Source organism: Fistularia commersonii, chromosome 16, assembly GCF_037954325.1.
Source record: "Fistularia commersonii isolate RoL2024-O1a breed Wild chromosome 16, RoL_Fcom_v1.0, whole genome shotgun sequence".
Classification (NCBI taxonomy): domain Eukaryota; kingdom Metazoa; phylum Chordata; class Actinopteri; order Syngnathiformes; family Fistulariidae; genus Fistularia; species Fistularia commersonii.
Window position 1 is genome coordinate 4,455,883 of NC_141299.1, and position 20,959 is coordinate 4,476,841.

Genomic DNA, 20,959 nt, shown 5'->3' on the forward strand with positions numbered 1-20,959 from the left:
TTCGGCGTCTCGCCCAAAGACGCTTTGACATGTAGAAAGGAGGAGTCAGGAGTCGAACCGCCAACCTTTCAATGGAAGGGACCCCCCGTTCAACTAACTTAGTCACAGCGGCCCTAAATTTGTGCATACGCAAGTGTTGTGTTGTGTTGCAAGGCCGAAACAGCTCAAGGCGCGGTGACAACGAAGGAAAAGAAGAAATAAACAAAAGCGAGACCGAAAATGATCTTCTGTTCTCAGTGCAGGAATGCAAAGTTATCATCGGTGTGACGTCCGCTTTATTAAGACATTCGGTATGACACGCACACACACACACACACACACATACCGCATGTGAGCCTACTGGGAACACATTTGGCAGACATCCAGCGGACATGACAACAAAGGGGGCTGAATCTTAAAATATTCATCTGCGATTTGACTCGGATTGTGAAATGTCTAACGTCATCCTAATCAGGTGCCTCCGATGGGGGGAGGGGGGGACATTGTCGGTGGGGACAATGCAGGGTGGAGGGCGAGCGTCGTCGTTTGAGCTGAGATAAGCCATCATCATTAGTAGGACCAGATGGTAGGTTGATCATGAAAATCACTTCGCAGACCGCGTTATCCGTCTTCCTCATCGGAAGCCGTATCCACGCACAGAGATCTCGATGATTTATCGCCTCAAGCCTCGAGGATCGGGAACGACCTCTCGATGCTCGAAAAACAAATCGAACGAGTAATACGGGAGCTGTAGCCGAAGCCCGGCCTTCGGTAAGCCGCCAGACGTTTGCCTCTGCGTGAAAGTGATTACACAAATCCCTCTGTTTTTCCCATCGGTCCTCGAACAGGAACGACACACGCTGAAATCTAATTTGCCACAAGGCCGCTGGTGGCTGTTTACCCACCGGATCGTACGACGGCTTTGAAAAGCTGTCAAATTTGAGTCCGAACGGACAGACGAAAGGATGAATGTGCCCCCTTGACAAGCGCTGACATGGAAAACTATATTTAGCAGTTTGGTGTGCGTGACGCCTACACACACACATAGAGAGAGAGAGAGAAAATAGAAGGAGAGGTAACAGATAGGGGGGGGACCGATTGTGCCACACGGTGCGATCACGTCACGTTTGCACCCACGAAAACCGCAGGCCTGGATTTTACGTCCTATTGATCGCTTTGCGGCACTCCAGCGACCCTCCGTCACTATCAAACAATGCTTTCGGACGCTCGATGCCCCGTTAAATCCATAAAACGATCACACGTCAAACACCCGTCAGGACGCAACTCGGTCACATATAAATCGTGCGTTCCGGTTCCTCGGTGCGACTCGCCTGCCGAAAGGTGTAGGCCCACTGCACTTTATGAATAATGAAAACATGACGTAAACAATGCGGTCCTCTTTGCAGCTCGGCTCCAGGCAGGCGCACCGAGGCGTGATGCGGTCGTGACGTAGGTTCAGACTGGGATCTTTAATCCTCTGCCGCAGCAGCACAGCCGGTAACCAGAGGAGGGGGTTGCACGGTCGGACAGGAATGGATCGCGCAGGCTAGGCTAGCAAAGGCCGAAATAGCTCGGTTCCGAAGCGGTCGATAGATTAAAAAGGAGCCGGCTCTTCCCCCCGTCTGGACCCCCTCCTCCCCCCCGGTTCTGCCTTTTCTGTCCTCTCGGACACCCAGAGCGAGCCCAGACCGGTTCAACGGACGGCGTTTCTCCGGTAGCCGGAATCCGCGACCCCGCGTCCCGGTTCGCCCTTCAGCCGCGTCGCCGCTGTTCCCGTCGGCTGCCGCGCATCGGCAAAACATGCAGGATGAGCCTGCGGGGGTGACGACCGAGCAGTTCCCCCCGTCAGACGAAGAAAAGGGCAGCGCGGTTAGCAAAACCGGGAGACGAACCGACCGAACCGACGGCCAAGATAGGAATTCATTCAAGGATTACAACGGTGTGATCCCGCAAGGTGCGGATCGAGGTCGTTTTTGCTCGACGCAGTCCTTCCGTGACCTTCAGATCCATCAGCACTCCGAGTTTGGCCCCGAGTCGCCCCCGCCCCGGGGACCCCTCAGTCACCTGCCGCAGAGAAAAGCCTTCTCCGCAGCCGGTTCTCCACGGAGGGAAGAAGAAGCCGATGCTGCGTCACCGTCTGTGACTTCCGTAACCCCACGCAAGATCCAAATGGACTCTCCGATCGCCCACCATATCAATAACGGCAATGGCAGCAGCAGCACCGGCAACATGTTGTCCGGAGGTCTCGGCGCCGCTTTCCCCAACCTGCCCACCCAGGAAATGCAGAGCGCAAGCGGAGGCTCCTCTTCTCCTTCCCTGCCCGGGTTCGGAACCCCTTGGTCCGTCCAGACCAGCTCATCGCCCCCTCCGGCACCAAACTCCATTCATGCAAACGCCATCAACCAAATGCCCAACACAGACTCTGACAACAGCTTCTATCCAGGTATTCCCTCCTCCATCAACCCGGCCTTCTTCAAGAGTTTTTCGCCGGTGTCTGCTAATCCGTGCGCCGGGATTAATGTGCAGGGCCTTAGCGGTCCATTCTCGCCCCAGATAAATGTACCCCCACAGCCGCAGAGTCGCAGGTCCCCGGTCAGCCCCCAGATGCATCCTCAGCAGGGAGCCTTCCTGCAGCAGAGGAACAACTACAACCAACATCAGGTGAGCTGATGATAAAAAAATGAGGTCCTGCGTCTCCGTAATCATGCACAAATCGGGCCTTGAGTGCGTACTTGTGTGTGTGCGTGTCAGTGTGTGTGTGCGCACTTGTGACTTGGTATTTTTCCCCTCTTCATAATGCATTGTCATGCCCCTTTCAAATGCTGCAAAAGGAGTTGGATCAGGCCAGACTAGCGCAGGGAACAAGGTGGCATCTTTGAATCTTGCTGTTGTTCTCTCCTGCAGGCTGGCAGAGGGTGAAGGGTGGGTGTGGGGTGTGTATGCAGTCAGTCACATGGCACTAAACCAGATCTGTCTTGGGAGAACACAAAGGCTTGCAGGGTTCTAAATGGATTCTTATTTAGGACTGCGAATGAAGACATCTAGTATCTCGGAGAGCGAGAGTACGTGCGCGCTTGTGTGTGTTAAGGGCTCCGTGCCGTCAGGAGCCCCTAAGGAAACACCAGTAACAGCACGACCTTACAAAAAGCGTTGATATTATGGTGTAATTGAGGGTTATTAGCCTTCAGGTTCCCCATGTCATTTTTAACTTATCCTTGTGTTGTTTTAACCCGTGCTTAAAGTACCCTTTTAACAATTTGTTTCCATTACAACATATAGATAGTATTTTCCAAACCTATCCTATAACCAAATGCCTGACAGGCTGGAGGTGTTAAACTTTTCATGTAGGCCGCTGCTGAAATGAGGATGGTCTAGACTCTGAAGCCACAGTATCCTCCATATGAATGTTGCACACAAGTGCATTCTGTAGGGTCTAATGTAAATCTGTGATAATTTTTTATGTTTTTATCTTTTGCAACAATTCTGAAAAAGTAAGCTATTTCTTGGCAGCGGGCGGGATGAATTTCACCTTTTTAGGTCATAATCATATACATGTACTTGCTAACACACATGTATATACATTAGAAATATTTGCACATATCTTTAACTTTATTTTTATTTATTCTTTTTGATCTTTACTGTTCTTTTCATTTTATTTTTTCCATTTGCTATTTTTATTCTTTATTTTTATATAGAGTTCTACCTTGATTTTTCCCCATTCGACTCTGTAACAGGAGCTGCTTTCAACAAAAAGCAATTTCCCCCTGGAGGATCAATAAAGTATTGTGATTCTGATTCTCATTGGTAAAAATTGCACTAATTGCAATACTGTAATCAACATCAAGCAATTTCTTGAAATTTGTCTCTTCCTTAAGTTTAACATTAGTAACTTACTGCAAATTAATGATCTCTAACGGAAGAAAAAGACTAATTAGTATGAAGCAGATGAGTAAAATAGTAAAAGAACATGTTTAATGAAAGGCTCACATACAACAATACCAGAATTTGATAAATTAGGCTGGAAACACGGGTTATTTTTAATCAGTAGAAAAACATATTTACGAATCATCTTGTGTCCTTAATCCAACTTTGAAAATGCTGCCTCTGTGGTTTAGAATGATCACATGACAAATGTAGAAAATCTCAGAAAAAGCAGCACATAAACTGACAGGAGAGAAATTCGAACGCTCGATCTGTTGGAGAAGACTCGGTTATGTTTAATATATTCGAGTTCGTAATAGAACATACCATATGTGCACAGTCATAGTCTATACTATACATAGTTATACTTCATCTACAATCTTGAAATATTATATCACTACTTGTATGCTGTTTTGCAATCACTACCCTAGAAACAGAAAGGTCATTGAGCTCCGCGTGAAATGCACCCACGAAGGCATCAGATTAAGCATTATGCAGTTCAGTGCATGATATGCTTATGAGTGGACATAGGTACACAGAGAGAGTGTATAATTTAAACCGGTGGTGTCGCCGCATGCAGGATACTTAGCTTTCGACTTAAAGCTCTAAATCTTCTTATCTACCCACCCTGCACAGGAGCAGATCAAGCTAGGATGTGGCTGGCAGCGAGGCAAAGAAGGGTGGAAATGGAGGATAGGATGAAGTGGGAGCGTATAGATCTTAACAATGCTGTAAAACGATCGAAAGAAAGATGAAAGAGGATGAAAAGATCTTAACCTCCAACTTCTCTGTGTGCGCAGCCAATGGTGAAGCCTTCTCCCTGGGGCAGTCACCAAGGGAATGGCTGGGGTTCGGGAGGAATGACCTGGGGCCGTGACCACCGCAGAGGGAGCGGCATGGCTGTGCCCGGCTCGGTCAGTCACGTCTCACCGCTGAAGAAGCCCTTTTCCAGCAATGTCATTGCCCCCCCAAAGTTCCCACGGTCTGGCGGATCACTGGGGCCCAAGTCCTGGATCGAGGAGAACATGTTTCGCACCGACAGCAACAGCAACACCTTGTTGCCCCTGCAGGTACGTCTTCCGTGTTTTCCGTTGTCGGCATGGGATCTTTGGGAAGGAAGAGAGTGTGTGTGTGTGTTTGCAAGGTGGAAGGTTGTGTTTTTGTACCGCGTTGTGAAAAGTATTGGGTTTATCGTGGGAAAGAAAAGCACCAGAGGCGTGTCATGTCATTTGAGTTTGTGACTCCATCGAGGGGATGACAGATATGTGTGTGTTATTGATAGTGTGTGTGTGTGTGTGTGTGTGTGTAAAGTGTTTCATTTGAGAACCTATACAAACTAGAAAAGACAGAGAGGCTTGGTTTTATCAACAAAGACTCGAGTGAGCGATTAGAGGCACTAAAAGCAGAGCAAAGCGTTCAGAAAATGTAAATGACCAAAAATGGCCTGGTTGGGTTAACATTTATATCACATGGGAGGAATTCGATGATTTGATCCCGAGCTTTTTACTAAAGGTGTAACAAAGGAAGCGTTGAACTCTAGTCATTACTCAGAAACTTAAGGTCATAAAGGTGAGATATATTGCAAGTTGCACAACTGCTTAAGCACATTCTTCATGCTTTTTAATTAATCCTATTCATTGTAATCTTGTGCATGTCAGTTTCTCTCCCAGAATAATCACGTAGTTCCATTAAACCAACATTATGTCTTGAGTGCCTTATTTGTAAAAGAGCTTCTTTTCGAAGCCATCTGTTTAATTTCTGCTGCATGGCTGAATATAAAATTGGTTTAGTTGGGAAAATTTGATTTACGAAAAATCTGGAAAAACAAAATCTGCGTCTTTCTCAAGTGTCTCTCATTTCTCATTGGTACTCCGGTGGTTGTCCCTGATTACCCTTTGTTTCATTCTAGGTTTGACTTCACAAAATGTGTTAAAACCCTATACTTTTCTTATTTACAATCTATACATTTCAAATATAATTTGGCAGTCATTATGATAGGCGCAAATCATGGCTCCAGTCATACTGTGTGGTTCGTGTAATTTTGTGTGGAGCCATAAGATATTTGAAAATAGATGATGTTCAATTTACGTGATTTCAAAGTCATGTTTTAAAAAGAATATTTGAAATTTGCAAAAATAAAAGAAGTCAATAGCCAGTTATTACCCTGCAATAAAATGATGTACAGGCAAAGAATTACACTTTATCATTCTCCACTGGCTTGGTCATTACCTAAAAGCCCATTCTCATATCAATGAATTATGCTACTACGGTATATAATAAGTACTCTTAAACTGAATAATTAGTTGTAATACTGGAAAAACTGGAGACTCAACAGTCATGGTGTCTGACTGTTCTTGATACTGGTTTCTTGATTCAGTGCTTCATATGAATTATTATATTTATTATTGTGAGCAAAGGCTTCAGAAATTTGATTCGGATGAAGACCAGCAATTCATTCCCCAGTAACGGCACCATATATGTTGAAGGTCATTTGAGTGGAGAAACAAATGTGCTAATTGTAAATCCTGAATTATTTCCTTTATAAACCCTTATGATGATGAAATGTTTTGCTCTCATTGGATGTAGTTGTTGTGTTGTTTGTTTGATAGTAATGTTGTGAGAAGTCATCATGCTCGCAATGAATTGTTAATTATTTTTTTGCAAAGTTAAAGGGTGATTTTTACAGCATGAGATTTCCTTATAAATAAAGATTTATTCGAGCCTGCACATATCAGGTTGACATGTTGCTTATCAGTTCATAGTGAATGAGGGTTACAACTGAAACCCCGGTATCACCATGATGACCCAAATGTCTCCGTTGTGATCAATCAAAGTCTGAGCCATTTCTTTGTTCCCATATGACTCGACAAATGTGACAGGAATGAAACTACAGACAGGCTTAATTTTAGTATGCTGTCATATTACTAATTTGCATTGAATGCACAATTAAGTAAAAAGGCTAATGAATTCAGAACGGAAAGATTTTCATCATTATTACTCATTCAGATTGTGACGTCTATGTCAGCGCCCAGTATTTCTTTAACTATGAGATCGAATTATTAGTGATATTGGTGCCAAGAAGCACAATGCTTCCTATGCCAGGAAACAGGCCTGACGCCATGGATTGTTCATTTCCATAAACAGTGTCGGACCAAGAATTTTTCAGATTCCAAGTCTTTTCCTTCCTTCCTCTCTGTTTAATGTCTAGCAGTAAGTGACACATCTCTGCTGAGGTTAACACCGAGATAGAAGAGGGGCCACTTCTACTTTCAGTAGCTTTTAATGCTTTCGCTTTTGTAAAGTTGTTTGTTTGTTTTTATTTTGCAGGAAACACATGCTGTTATGCTAAAACAATATTTTGATATCCTTTGTGAATAAATTCATGTATGCATGTAAATTCCATGCATACATTGTCATTTTTGTGTTGACTGACTTTCAAGGCTACTTAGACTTCCTCTATTTGTAAATCCTGACCTATCATTCGTTTCGTTCCTTTTATGCAGTCTGTTCAAGTTGCAGAAACAAATCAGCTTCTATATAGAAGAACACAAAGGCTGCTCATCTCTGATCGGAGCAAAGGAGTCAGAGCACCAAAATGGATGCCTTAATTAAGCAAGTTATGGTGATGCTCAGGAATAGTGTATATTTTGCACCCTGGTTCTTCCTAGAAAAATCATGTTTTCCCCTCCTCATATGTATTTTTGGATGATACCTTTGGACTGACTGGCAAAAGATGGATTTTAATTGGATATAATTTAATTATTGAAGTGAATATAAAGCAGTTAACAGCTTTTTGGTATTCGGAAGTCACATGATGTAATATATAAATAATGTTTGGTGTAAATATTAACATTGACATTAGTTTCTTATGTTTTTACAAAAAGAATGTTTCACCTCCATTTTGTCTGTGCCACCAAATCAAAAACATCATTTATCAGCATTGTAAGTTGTTTTTTTTTGTTGTCCCCCCCTGCCCCCCATAATTTTGACCCTTTTAAGATTGTAGCTCAAATGCACTGGTTTGAGGCTTCAGCATTTCCTTCCGGATCTTGAAATTTCTGCTCATGATAATCGTTTCCCATTTGAATAAGGGAGATCATTGCATGCAAACAGGTCATTCACTTTGAAAGAAAAGTTGTTATCGTGTGCAATGTTGTATCGTGTAACTCACATGTGTCAAACTCAAAGCCTGCGGGACGTCATTTTATGTGGCCCGTGAGAATGTCTTGATAGGTCTGATTATTTTCAAATAAATAAGCGAAACGCGTGCATTGAACATAAACTACATTTCCCACAATTCCTGCCGATCATGTGACCCACAAAGCGATGGCAACTAGATTGCAGTGTATCCACATCAATACCATTTTCAACAAGTAGAATTGAGAAATACAAATGATTCCTAAACGTCCAGGAAGAGAAAAGTTGATGCAGATGGAAGGCTGTTTCAAGACAGATGGGAATGCAAATGTAACATTTTGGATTTGAATGAGTCATAAATTCAGAGTTATTCATCATTAAGGAGTAGTAACATTTATTTTACATTGCATTTGGTGACACGTTGTTACATTTATACTGTTAATGTTACATGTGGCCGTTTGAGGGCAGCCATTATGCTGATGTGGCCCTCGGTGAAAATGAGTTTGACACCCCTGATGTAACTTATGGTCCATTCACTGTATCACTGAACCAAAGGGACAAACAGAAAGAAAGCAAAAGCCTTTGCCTTTCAAGAATGAAGAATTAAATCGATTTAATATGCATTTATATTGGCTCTGGTTGTATAGTGATTATGTCAGAATATCCCCAAGAATGTGTGTTGTGGCTTGTGGTTAGAGTACACCTGGCGTTCGTTGTCCGTGCTTGGTATTTCAAAGTTCCTCAGGAAAGGATTGTATTGAGGGCTTAAAATGCTCCTTCAAACTCTATTCAGAAACTGAATAACTATGGAAAGAATGTTAATCCAAGCATGATCTACTCACACACCTAAATCTTTTTCACGTCAAGCCAAATATCCATGCTTCTGAGGCTTTATTATGCTTAAGCCAAATCGGGGACGCGTGTTACAAACTTGAGGAATTGCCCATGCATGACGTATGTTTGTTTTATCAACCAGGCTTCTGGGTGATGTAAACTCTCACCCCTTTGTATTTCCAGGACCGCACCAGGGTGTATGAGAGTCTAAACATGCACTCTCTGGAGAGCTCTCTGATTGACATCATGCGAGCCGAGCAGGATCCCATGAAAGGTAAGCGCCGCCTATCCCTTGCTGTGAAAGACGGCGATTCCGAGGGAGGAGACGATGCTCAAGTAACAGCTTAACATGACGCAGAGCGACTTGGTGCACGGAGCTGACTTGTTTTTTCGACACACCGGCTTATTTTCTCCCCACCGAGAGCTTAATTCTGCTGCCATCAGCTGCATTTTACATGACCTTTGATTCCATTAGGCAACTCGAGGCAGCAAGGAGAAGAGTCATTCCACTCCTCTGTGTATAAGATCATCGATATCGCGTGTATCACCCCCTCCTCATAGGAATTATTAATTAGACGGTTTAAAGATCGTAATGGCCTATCTTTCCATCCCTCCTCACAACTTGGCAACAGCAAGGAGGGAATGTAGTGTGACACTGTCAGGCCTGCTAGGCTCAGCTGCTGGACATGAGAGCAGGAGTGTCAAATAACTGGATCGGCCTCTCTTAGAAAAGATCGGCTATGCTTTCAACCAGTATATTATCCAGAAATAACAACTGATAAAAACCAAACAAGGCATACAATCACTGTTTGTTTGCATTCACAAGCCTCGCTGTTTCTCTACCAAAGTCAATCTGCCCCCACCACCCCCACCCCCATGTGCAAGTTTGTTGTTTTTCCTGCTCAAGCAGATGGAGAGGACATGGACCAGTGTGCACAGCAGAGAGAGGGGATTCTAGACTAATTTTAGATGTGCTCACACTTTAACACACTGCGTATGACAGCCAAGAGAGGCAAGAGGAGGGAAGGGTGGGCTCTGCCTTTTATAGCGTGGCGGTGGCAGGCATAACAGCGGCTTTAGAAACTGTACTGGAAGTTTTAAAAGTACAATACCAACATAAAGACAGATGAATTGAAGTAAACCCACGGAATATTTAAAATGTTTCCAACAAGGGTCAAACCGTGGATGTATCATGAAAGCTGTGCATGCAGTGTTAAAAATGGGACCTCAGTACAGTTATATTAAAAGCGTTCAATGACATAAAGCCTAAAATAATTTGACTTCCGTGCAAAAAGTTTTGCATTGTTTGGCCATAAATTTAAGTTTACCAGTCGGTATGAAATCATTGAAGTCATGTGGCTCTTCTAGTCTTCAAAAACATTGTCAAACAAATGGTTGAAATTGTTATGATGAACAGGTTAAGACAGTCATGCTTAAAAAATGATAGTCATTGTTCTACTTTCGCTCCTGTCTTAATGTCCGTCTTTTTGGGAAAACGTACACTGCATGATTGATGCCTCACTTCTGATTCCACCTATCTACCGCTTTGAAAATGGAATTCAATGCACATTGCGATTTCTGTATGTGATTTTTCTTATAATTTGATATTACACTGGTAACCTGTCTAAAATATCACTCGTCTATGTCTACTTAAGATACAGTAGCTGTACTGGTGTTTTACAAGTGAATGATATTTAAGGGACATTTCCTGCAGCTATTTCATTTGAATGCGTTCCTTACTTAATGCATCAGGATTAGTTTATAGTAGTTCCAGTGGTAGTCGATGACTACAGTTTTTTGCTTAGTTTTCTTTGGATTGTCTTCATTTTTTTAGTTTTTTTTGTTTTACCTGATTATTTTATTCAGAAATGAAACAAAGGATTTTTCCTCAGTGCTTATTGCAGATTAATAGAGTTAGCGCCACCAACCCTTTACATCAGATTTTCAAGGACATGTGGATGGAAACATTAATATCATGAATAAAGAAGCTATGAAAAAAGATAGACTCTTCCAACCCTCACCCAATGGCTTGTGGAACTATTGTGCTCTAATCATTTTGGAAAGAGATGAAAACAGTTGTGGCATCCTCGGCGTTCAGCAGCCTTGTGTCAGAAGTGTCTGTTTGTTTTTTTCTGCTGAATGTCTCATTTAACCATAGCAAATCGAGATATCATCCTTTCCTCCCTCTGTTAGCCGTGATCATGTGAAAAGGCAGTTGAAGTCGACTCAGTCTTGTTTGTGTGTGACCTCTTCCATGTACACACCTCCCCATCTGCTCATTTTTGTGTGTGTGTGTGTGTGTGTGTGTGTGTGTGTGTGTGTGTGTGTGCGCGCGTGTGTGTGTGTCTGCATGTGCATGTATGATATGTGTGTCTGTTTCTCATGTCAGGCCGTGTGGGATGCCCTAACCCTGGGGCTGACAGCCTACTCATGCTCAATGGTAATTATCTCTTAGCCCCATCTTTGTCTGTGTCTACATTACAGTTTCACAGTTTTTCTTTACTCATTAAATACACTCAGGCAGCTGCAGAGTCATACTAAATGACATGTGGAGGTTCTAAGGAGGGATGAGACAAGTTCATATACATACACACACGTGCATGAAGTAATTATTCAACCAAATAACTTCTCCATACAAAGTCCATTGTCTGACGAGCTCTTGCTGATTTTATAGTGTAATTGTATCTTTAAAATGTATCAAGCAAGCATACAACGGTTGCTTAACTTACCGTGAAAAATGGGGAATAAACACGATTTTTTTCTAAAAACCTCAAAGAAAAGGTATTGAGCCCACACTTGAGGTTCTGTGCATCTTTTTCATGGGGTTTTGCGCTCAGTTCAAACTTAAGGTGAAATATTCTAATGTTCTAATCAGTAGTCATTTAAAGTTATGTGAGGATTTTAAAGGCACCACAAATAAAATTAATTTGCAAAATCCCATTAAGATGTACATTTCCAGAAGTATTTGGAATCATTTAAACCTTGCAGAAGCATGTGTACTTTACACATGGGCACATTGCATGCTCTCCAAAATCAAATCTTGTTTTATAACAGCCAGCCCGACAGAAATCTGGGTCAAACCGTTTTTGCAAAGAGTCATGTGCTTTTTCGCTGTTTCCCCTGGAGACCTGGCAACTCATTTCTGTCCTCTGCAGGAGACTGTTTTTAGCTTGTGTCTCGAGGTCAAACATGTTGCTCTGAAGAGCTGAGTTAGCACATTTCTACTCTTAGCCATCAAAATACTTTCTATCGGAGTTGTTGGGTGTTAAAAGTAGATTTTCCTATCAGTGAGGACACATTTAGTTTTGTATCATATTTTCTATATTGTGATCAAGGACAAAGCTCACAAGGATGACTGTCACTGAATGTATTTAAAAATCAGCGTTGCTTATTTTCCTGCAGGTGTCTAATTACCAACAAACTTAACTTGTGATCGTGTAAAGATTCATGAGATAGTTATCCTAAATCACATTTTCAGACGAAACCCATTACCTTTCCGTAATGTTTGCTCTGCTGAAACTCTTTTCTACATGCAGCCAGGAGCTTTGGGAGACGTCGAGGTAAAATTGGCTTTCTACCATGTTTTTTTTTATTTTTTATTGTGGCTTTTTGTTTTGTGGCTTGCTTTCGCTTGATTGGATCAAATTGGAACAAATCAGAATTAAACTCTGGATTGATCTTTGTAATTTTTTTTTATTTTTAAGGCAAGACACTTCTGGGAAATCACTGGGTTTTTGTTTCAATAGTTTTCTTTGATAAATTAAATTATCTTTATTGTGTTTATTTAAGTTCAAATTTGTTTAGTGGAATTTTGCACACATTATTAATTCTGAGTAATTTACTCATCAACACATTCATTCAAAATGAACCATGTGGTAATGGAATGTGTTTTTCTTGAACTAATCAGATATAAATCACATAAAAATTCGTTGATATATAACTGTCTTTAGAACCTGCCAGTCTTCCTCAAATATACACAGACACTGAGCATAATTTGCTGTCCATGCTATTATCTTAACTTTTTCCATCATGGACACTGTCTTGAAAAGCTAATAATCATACATAGTGCAATATTTTCCCATCCAAAATAAGTGCTGAAATTACTCTTGTCAAAACGCTCTAATTTATAGAATGGGAAATTGTAATCATTCTTTTTATTCCATGTTCAATTACAGTATATTTTAATGACTGTGTATTGACAGTGGCACATCTGATTTCATCCTATATAATTCATATTTGCACATCCCTTTCTATATACACTCTACTTATATTTGTGTGCATACAAGTCCATAAAATGAAGAATATAGGATATTATGAAATGTAAAATTTGAATATGAATCTTGGAGAAATTTGTCTCTTAAAAAACATCAATATTAATTATGACCCATGTAAGTGTGATACATAATGTCTCATTCTCACAATAAGATTCTCTCAGTGTCATTCATCAAAAGGTGGTTTTTCACATTGTTGTCTGTTTCTGTACTTTCATAGACGGTGTCTTGCCTTAAGTTTATGACCACACAAAGTTTGGTAATAAAGAATTTGCTTAACAAAGGTGATACTGTTGACGTATTAGTATCCAGATGTGCATGATGTCAAGAAAGCCAGGGTATTATGGCAGTTTTGTCATTAACAGCTTTGTTCCACACAGCTCACATTCCCACACTGGATTCATTTGACACGAGTTGTGATGCATGATTGTATGTGCAAGGTCTGGGAACATTTCTAAACTATATTTTAATTGATCTTCACAAGTGCCGTGTCTCACAATCAGTTAGCTTAAAGCTGCAATAAAAGTTGATACATTCTGTTGTTTGATTGTACTGAAATTTAGTTCAACAAAGAAGAGGCAGATTATGGAAGTGTGTTTAGTTGCACGTTTTACTTACCGATAAGTGCTTGATTTCTTCTTGTCTTTTGGGTTCATTTGCCATTTTGTCTCGCCAGGTCGATCCTCCCTTTTCCCAATTGATGACAATCTCCTCGACGACAGCCACGGCAACCAAGGTGTCCCAGGAGTCCTCGGGTCCCCCAACTGCTACCCTCACCAAAATGGGGAACGCATTGAGCGCTTCTCTCGTAAGGTGTTTGTCGGAGGTTTGCCCCCGGACATAGACGAAGGTGAGAGGAGAGCCTTAATTTGGTCTTTCCAGACAATACATAGCAGCCGGGGTTCATGGTTGTTATATGCGATTTACCCGTGTTCCTTACATGCCCATTGTTCCTTTTTCCACCTTTTCTCCAGATGAAATAACCTCAAGCTTCCGCCGTTTTGGTCATCTGGTGGTGGACTGGCCTCACAAAGCAGAGAGCAAATCCTACTTTCCACCCAAAGGTAAAAACAGTCAATGTCAATATTGAATTGTATTTTTAGCTCTTATCAAGATTGACATCTGATAATCCATTTGAATACAGCTATTCAATGATGTCTGTTCGCTAAGGTTTTACTTCAGAGCTGGGCTTTTTATGGCCCGTTTTGCTCTTTTATCCGGTCCGCCAAACTATTTCTTTGAATATTCTTAATCAATCAATTGAATTTAGAAACTCGTCATTTTTTTCTTTTGTTTAATTTTGTATGGGTGATTACAGTACATACAAAATAATTTCAATACATTTATATGATCATTAATTACTTTAAAGTTGAAATAAAATGTCAAAAATGTAAATATTCAAATATCAGTTTTCATTTTGTTCAATTTACATGATACCTAGTTGGCCCACGCATAAAAATTAAATATGGAATGTGGCCAGCCTGTCCAAATAATTGCCCACCCCTGCATTAGTTGATATACCAAGCTTACTAATGTGTTTGTCTTTGTCTTTCTCCAAGGATACGCTTTCCTGTTGTTCCAGGAGGAAACTTCAGTGCAGGCTCTGATCGAAGCCTGCATGGAGGAGGATGGAAAGCTCTACTTGTGTGTCTCAAGCCCAACCATTAAAGACAAACCTGTGAGCAACCAATTCTCCAATAAAAATATTTATGCAATAATAACGGAGTAGATCTAACCCAGTATTTTGAATTCAGGTGCAAATTCGACCTTGGAATCTGAGTGACAGTGACTTTGTGATGGATGGATCGCAGCCCCTGGATCCCCGCAAAACCATCTTTGTCGGGGGGGTTCCCCGTCCCCTAAGAGCAAGTAATTACGATCGACCTGTTTCCCACGTTCTTTTGAGAAACGTTTCTCAGGTGTCCACCATCAGCCGTATGTCAGCAGATAAAACATGTTTGTTCGAGGATCAGCATAAGCTTTCTAGCAAACCATAGTCTTGTAATAACAGATGGCCCAAGATCTTGTCTACTGATGTTCTTGGGACATGTATATAACATGTTGGACTTAAACAGCCGGGTGAGTCAGTGCTAACAAAGCTACACCCTTTAATTTATGATTGAAAAATATCAACGCATCAGTCAAAACATTTGGGCTTCTCTTCTGGAGCGGAACAAACTTAAAATATAGAGAATCACTTTGAATCATGAAGAAGCCCATTCAAAATGTCAAAAATGAATATCATATACAACTGTAAATCCTCTCACACCTACCCCAAAGGAAAAAAAAAAACAATGCCACACACTTCTCCAGTGTGAATGGCCAAACATCGGTCGCAGGCTTTAAAAGCCCTTATTGTTTCTACCCTGTTATTGTTGCGGGAATTATCGCCATTGCCTCACTGAGCAAACCATGTGCTGACCTCTGAATGTAAATTAGACAGGAAGTTTATAAAATTCTATAAAATGAGGAAGAAACTTTACAACCATGCTTATCTTCTTAGAAACTCAATTTACCTGTTGATTTCTACAGTAGAGTGGATTTCTGTGAGTTTGTTGAATTAGAAATTTATATCAGTAAATGTGTCATGTTTTCAAACACAATTTCGTACTTTTCTGGGGTTTTGAGAATTTTTTTATTATGTCTCAATAATTTTGGCATCTTTTATCTACACTCCCACTTATCATTTCAGTTTTTTGTCCTCTGCTTCCTTCTATCCCTGATTAGTTGAGCTCGCCATGATTATGGATCGTCTCTATGGTGGAGTGTGTTACGCAGGAATTGACACAGATCCAGAGCTTAAGTACCCCAAGGGGGCGGGACGTGTGGCCTTCTCTAATCAGCAGAGCTACATCGCGGCCATCAGTGCAAGATTTGTCCAGCTGCAGCATGGAGACATTGATAAGCGGGTATAGTCATCATCAGGCACAATTCACAAATGTTTTACTCTTAAATCCTGTTTGCTATTCAGACTGTGTTTGTATACCGGTGAGGTGCGGTGAGGGTCATGGTTGATGGGACACCGACTTCATTACGATCAGATTTATAAACATGTCAAGCATACAGAGTAGCTTATTCACCACTTGATTGGCAGCAGTCAACGGGTTATGTTTAGAAATGTCATTATCAGGTTTCTTCACAACTGCAAACTGTAGCCCACAAAAAAGCACATTTAATGAAAAAAAAAGTTATTATGGTCTTACCTTGTAAATGTAGTCCTCCATTTTGAAAGTGAGGAGAGGAAATGGATGTCTGCACTTGACGTGCTATCTCCAGCTTGCTGTCACTGTATTCTGCAGCCGAGGAGACACAGGAAGAATCCCAGGAATTACATGCGCCCCCCACCATGAGGCAGGAGAACTGCCTGCCTCACTTATTGGCTTTTCGCAATCCTTTTATGATTGCTCAGCACAAGAAACCAGTAATACACATATAGTTGTTGACAAAAAACACTGTACATTGGACATGTAGTTCATTTAGCAAAAGTGTTTAAAACTTTTAATAGCGACATACAGAGAGACAGCAATACGGTCTTCGTGCAGAGCACGTCAGCAGTCAGCCATCACTGCCCAATCTACATTGAGGCTCTACAGTCCACAGCCTCACCACACATATCTTCTCAGTATTTGAATGGTAAATGTTAAAATTTTGAATAAACAACAATCTAAAACTGGTGAAGTTTCATGAAAAATACCTTTATTATGCAAACGACTGATAAATATAACCATTTCATTATTTTTTACTTTCCAAGATATGCGTGTGTGTGGGGGGGGGCATGTTATTGTTCCCTTTCAGGGATCATTTACGGTATGATTGAGAGCAGTCGTGTATGTCGGGATATCATGTTTGTCCTGATTTTGCAAAATGTAATTTCAGTAGTTTTAGGATTGTTGTACAAAGTGTGTGTGTGTGTGTGTGTGTGTGTGTGTGTGTGTGTGTGTGTGTGTGTGTGTGTGTGTGTGCGCGCGCGCGCGCGCGCGCTCTATCGGCTGCAGGAGCAGCTTGTTGCTATGGTGACCCAAAACCTCAGCATGTATGATTCAATCACCCCGCGCTGCTTGTGGCCTTTGTCTTTTATGAATATGTGTATTAATATTCTCTTGCACATTCATTATTTCAGCATTTCCTTCAAACTGTGTGTGTGCAGGTTGAGGTTAAGCCCTACGTCCTTGATGATCAGCTCTGTGATGAATGCCAGGGTGCACGTTGCGGAGGGAAATTCGCACCTTTCTTCTGTGCTAATGTCACCTGTCTGCAGTACTACTGCGAGTTCTGCTGGGCCAACATCCACTCCCGGGCCGGACGAGAGTTTCACAAGCCCTTGGTTAAAGAGGGCGCCGACCGTCCGCGGCAGATCCACTTCCGTTGGAACTAGAGAAGCAACCACAGTCAAGGTGACACGGTCAGAGGGAAATCAAACAGCGGCTAACAGGAAAAGGAGCATCGCTCTGCCTCTCCTGCTCTCCTAAGCTATCAGTATAATCGAGTGCGTAACACTAAACAGTACAAGTATATAAATCTATATATCTTTTGTAGCAGCCAAACACCACAAGCCTCAGTTTTTCACCAAAACCCCCCACACATCTCAGGCTGACAACTCTACAACTCTTTTGTGGTACTTTCATCTTTTCTAAGAGGAGATTAAAAAATTAATTGATTTTTATAAGTTTTTTTATTATTACTTTTATTTTTGTATGTGAGATTTAAAGTAGATATGAGAATGTTTTTGCATGGGGGCAGCTTGTCTGTCTGATTGTCTGCTGCTAGCCACCCCACGGTGTGTGTAGTGCGCACATTTGTTTCTGGGAAAATCCTTGATTCGTTGATGCCTGCCCCAGGTCACTAACCAAAGGTAGCAAAATGATAGGAAATGTAAAATTGACACAGTTCTGCTGAGAAAAAAAACACCGACTTTTTTTTTTTGTTTGTTTGTTTGTTTGTTTTTTTATTGTTGCCATGGACTCTTTCTTCTTGTTAGAGAGTTTACTAAAAAAAAAAAAAAGAGGGTAATTTCTGCGCTCGTACTGACAGATAGAGTGATACCTCAAAATACTAAATCTGGTTTCTGCCAACTGTATTCAACATTTATACTTAACAAGCTATTTTAGAGACTTTGCTGCTATAAATACATATATATAACTAGATGTGTAGGTATAATATTTAATGCCATGGATAAACCAGAATCATGTAAAATGAATGCAGTGTGCACTCAACCACTTGCCATGGAAGGAGTTCAAAATGCATGTTGTGAAAATAGGCTTAGCTACACAAATAGCATGCAGGGTAGAAGCGAGGGGAAAAAAAAAGAAAAGAAAAAAACAAGCAAGCCACTGAAATTATAATTGAATACAATTCAATAATGAGTAGCATGACCATTTATGACAGATGCCTAAGAAGGAAAATCAAAGCAAATAAGTGGGAAAAAAATGAAACTTGCATGTATCGATGTTTATCTGTTGTTTGATCAGTTTACATACTTAATGATACAAAATTAAATATCGGTTCTACTGTAGAGTTAGCGGATGCCGTCATTTTGTGACATGATGGCTTGTATGGCAAAAAAAATGCTGTCGAGAAGCAGAGTGGTGTTCAGTGGTGTGTGTGTTTGTGTCGTCCCTGTGCTGTGTGACTCTTCTTCGTGTAGACTGAGGCTCTAGTTACCAACAGGTCATTGTAGAGGAGAGATATCGGATTACTCTGCCTTCCTGTCCCGTATATTTGTCTGGTCCCAAAGGCTGGTCGGACACAAATCCCTTCTGGCAAGTCAAATGTAAAAAGAAGGCCGGAGAAGCGGGGAGATGCGAAGGTGGCATAAGAGGCATCCTCAGAAAAGGCCGATTTTGTCAAGATCATGCTCTGGAAGATAAAATCAACACCTTGTCGATGTTTCGAAATGACGACGGAGACGCTTGGTTCAGATGAAACTCTCTTCGCCTTGTTTGCCTCTTTTATCAACCCTCTCTTCTAGGGACAATCTCTCTCTGTGAGCAAAGGGCGGCTTCGAATCTGTCTGTTCGGTACTGTACACGTGTCGCTCGTGTGTCGTCGTGGTTTTGTGTTATATGCCCTGGTGTTTCCTCCTTGGTGTTCTGGCGTCAAGTGCATACTGTTACAACACTTTAATAGAACTGAGTTAATCGACTAGTTCATATAATTTGGTTTGTATGTGTCAGCTATTTACCCTCACTGGCCCCCTAATGTTTTTATAATCTATATTATGCACTACTTTTCTATACCCCCCACTAATTTTATTTCTTATTCATCTCCCCTGTGTGATTTCATGTGGATTCTCTTAAACCTCCACCTATTTATAATTCAACAGATGATTTATTATAATTTTTTTTTTTTTCCTGATTACTTATTTAAGATGTAGCGTGAAGCAGTGGTCTTAAGTTATCTGTGATCTGTATGAGTAGAGCAGGAATCCAATATTTTCTTATATATTCTAATGTAGTCGTGTGCGGACTGGGAGTTGCAGGAGCGAAATGTGGTCAAGACAAAAGCGTGGCTCCCGTCGTCCCCATAGCATCGGCTTCGTCGGATATGAACATGTTTGAATATTGTCACCTGTAACACTTGACTTGTGTTGTTTTTGTGAGGTTGTATTTTATATGTTGAACACTGTTACTTTGTTCTGTACGTGTCTTTGTTTTGTAAAAATCATATTTATTTCACTATTTTTGTAGACGAAAAAAAAAATATTTGATTTTGATTGTATTTTTCTATTTAAATATACAATTTATTTCCCCCAGTGCTAATTATGTCCAAAAACAAAAGTTTTGTTCAAAGACAAAGAATCATGTCATTAGTATACGCGTTAAAGTTTTTGATATACAGTTGGATTGATTCTTATTTTCATACACTCTTCACAATTCACCTGAAGGAAGGCAACATGAAGGTTTTATTATATTCTTGGAAGACACTTGAGATTCTCCCCTGTCGCATCGAGGCGTGTCTGCCTGTCCTCGTAGCTCTGAAACTTGAATATAACACATTTTGAAAGGCTGACTAACCTCGAATCTGTGTTGTGATGTGCAATACTGTTTCTAATGTTTGTATAAAAGTAAGAATTACAGTGTAAACCTTTTTAATGCAGATTTATTTTTTTCATTGCATATTTTGCAGATTTCTGATCCACAGTGTCATTTTTTACTGTCAGAAAATAAAACCCCGTTTTTTCATTGCAACTATTTTTAAATCCAGATATCTTTGTACTGATGTAAATGATTGTAGTTATTTTGGATAGTGTTTTGCTAACAAAAGGAGAGACTTTTTCATGCATATTTCTATTTCATTTCATCTTGTTTTCACCCATGTTTTTATTTTGTTTAATAGTAGCCGAAATTTATTTGAATATAATTTTTCATATTAAATATAATTTGGTATTTGTATTTTTATGTGAAAATACACTATATATAATTTTAAGATGCTAATTGCGAAGACATTACTTTCAGTTTAGTTATTTTTAAAGCTGAATATTTGTAATTTTATTGTTAAAGTGACTAATTTCTAAATCAGAGTTTGTGTATAGATTCACAGAAGTGGTTTATGAGGTGTTTGGATCGTGATTATTACTGAATGGTTCTTTGATATGCAAAATTAATATCATGTTTTTTGTTTTTGTTTTTTTTGTTGATTTTGTATTGAAATGGGGTGTTGATTACAATCTTTGTTTTGGTTCTTTTTTTCCTTTCACTTCCTTAATAAAGACCCATTCTGTTTGGACACAACATGTCACTGTATTATGCCTCAATTTATTGCTTATGACGTATAGGAAGCAACCAAGTAAACACAGACATAATTAATTGAAACACTCA

At 40.6% G+C, this 20,959-nt stretch overlaps 1 protein-coding gene across 4 annotated transcripts; it reads left to right on the forward strand.

Moving 5' to 3' along the window:
- Window positions 1–387: 387 nt before the first annotated feature.
- Window positions 388–18,464, forward strand: cpeb2 (cytoplasmic polyadenylation element binding protein 2). 4 transcript variants are annotated; one of them, XM_086161481.1, is made up of 11 exons: window positions 388–2,640; window positions 4,701–4,970; window positions 9,055–9,145; window positions 11,261–11,311; window positions 12,408–12,431; window positions 13,819–13,992; window positions 14,117–14,206; window positions 14,702–14,820; window positions 14,897–15,011; window positions 15,870–16,051; window positions 17,290–18,464. In XM_086161481.1, exons 1-11 carry the CDS (start codon window positions 1,780–1,782, stop codon window positions 17,515–17,517), a joined length of 2,205 nt encoding a protein of 734 aa, XP_086017607.1. In that variant the 5' UTR covers window positions 388–1,779; the 3' UTR covers window positions 17,518–18,464. The 4 variants fall into 4 exon arrangements, with proteins under 4 accessions (XP_086017607.1, XP_086017608.1, XP_086017609.1 ...); XM_086161482.1 differs by lacking the exon at window positions 12,408–12,431; XM_086161483.1 differs by lacking the exon at window positions 11,261–11,311.
- The last annotated feature ends 2,495 nt before the right edge of the window (window positions 18,465–20,959 follow it).

Bases quoted from the DNA above. Each gene is read 5' to 3' on its own strand.
- cpeb2 (XM_086161481.1), top strand. From the start codon at position 1,780: ATGCAGGATGAGCCTGCGGGGGTGACGACCGAGCAGTTCCCCCCGTCA. The intron at 2,641-4,700 runs GTGAGCTGATGA...CTGTGTGCGCAG, and splicing joins ACAACTACAACCAACATCAG to CCAATGGTGAAGCCTTCTCC. The intron at 14,207-14,701 runs GTAAAAACAGTC...TCTTTCTCCAAG, and splicing joins ATCCTACTTTCCACCCAAAG to GATACGCTTTCCTGTTGTTC.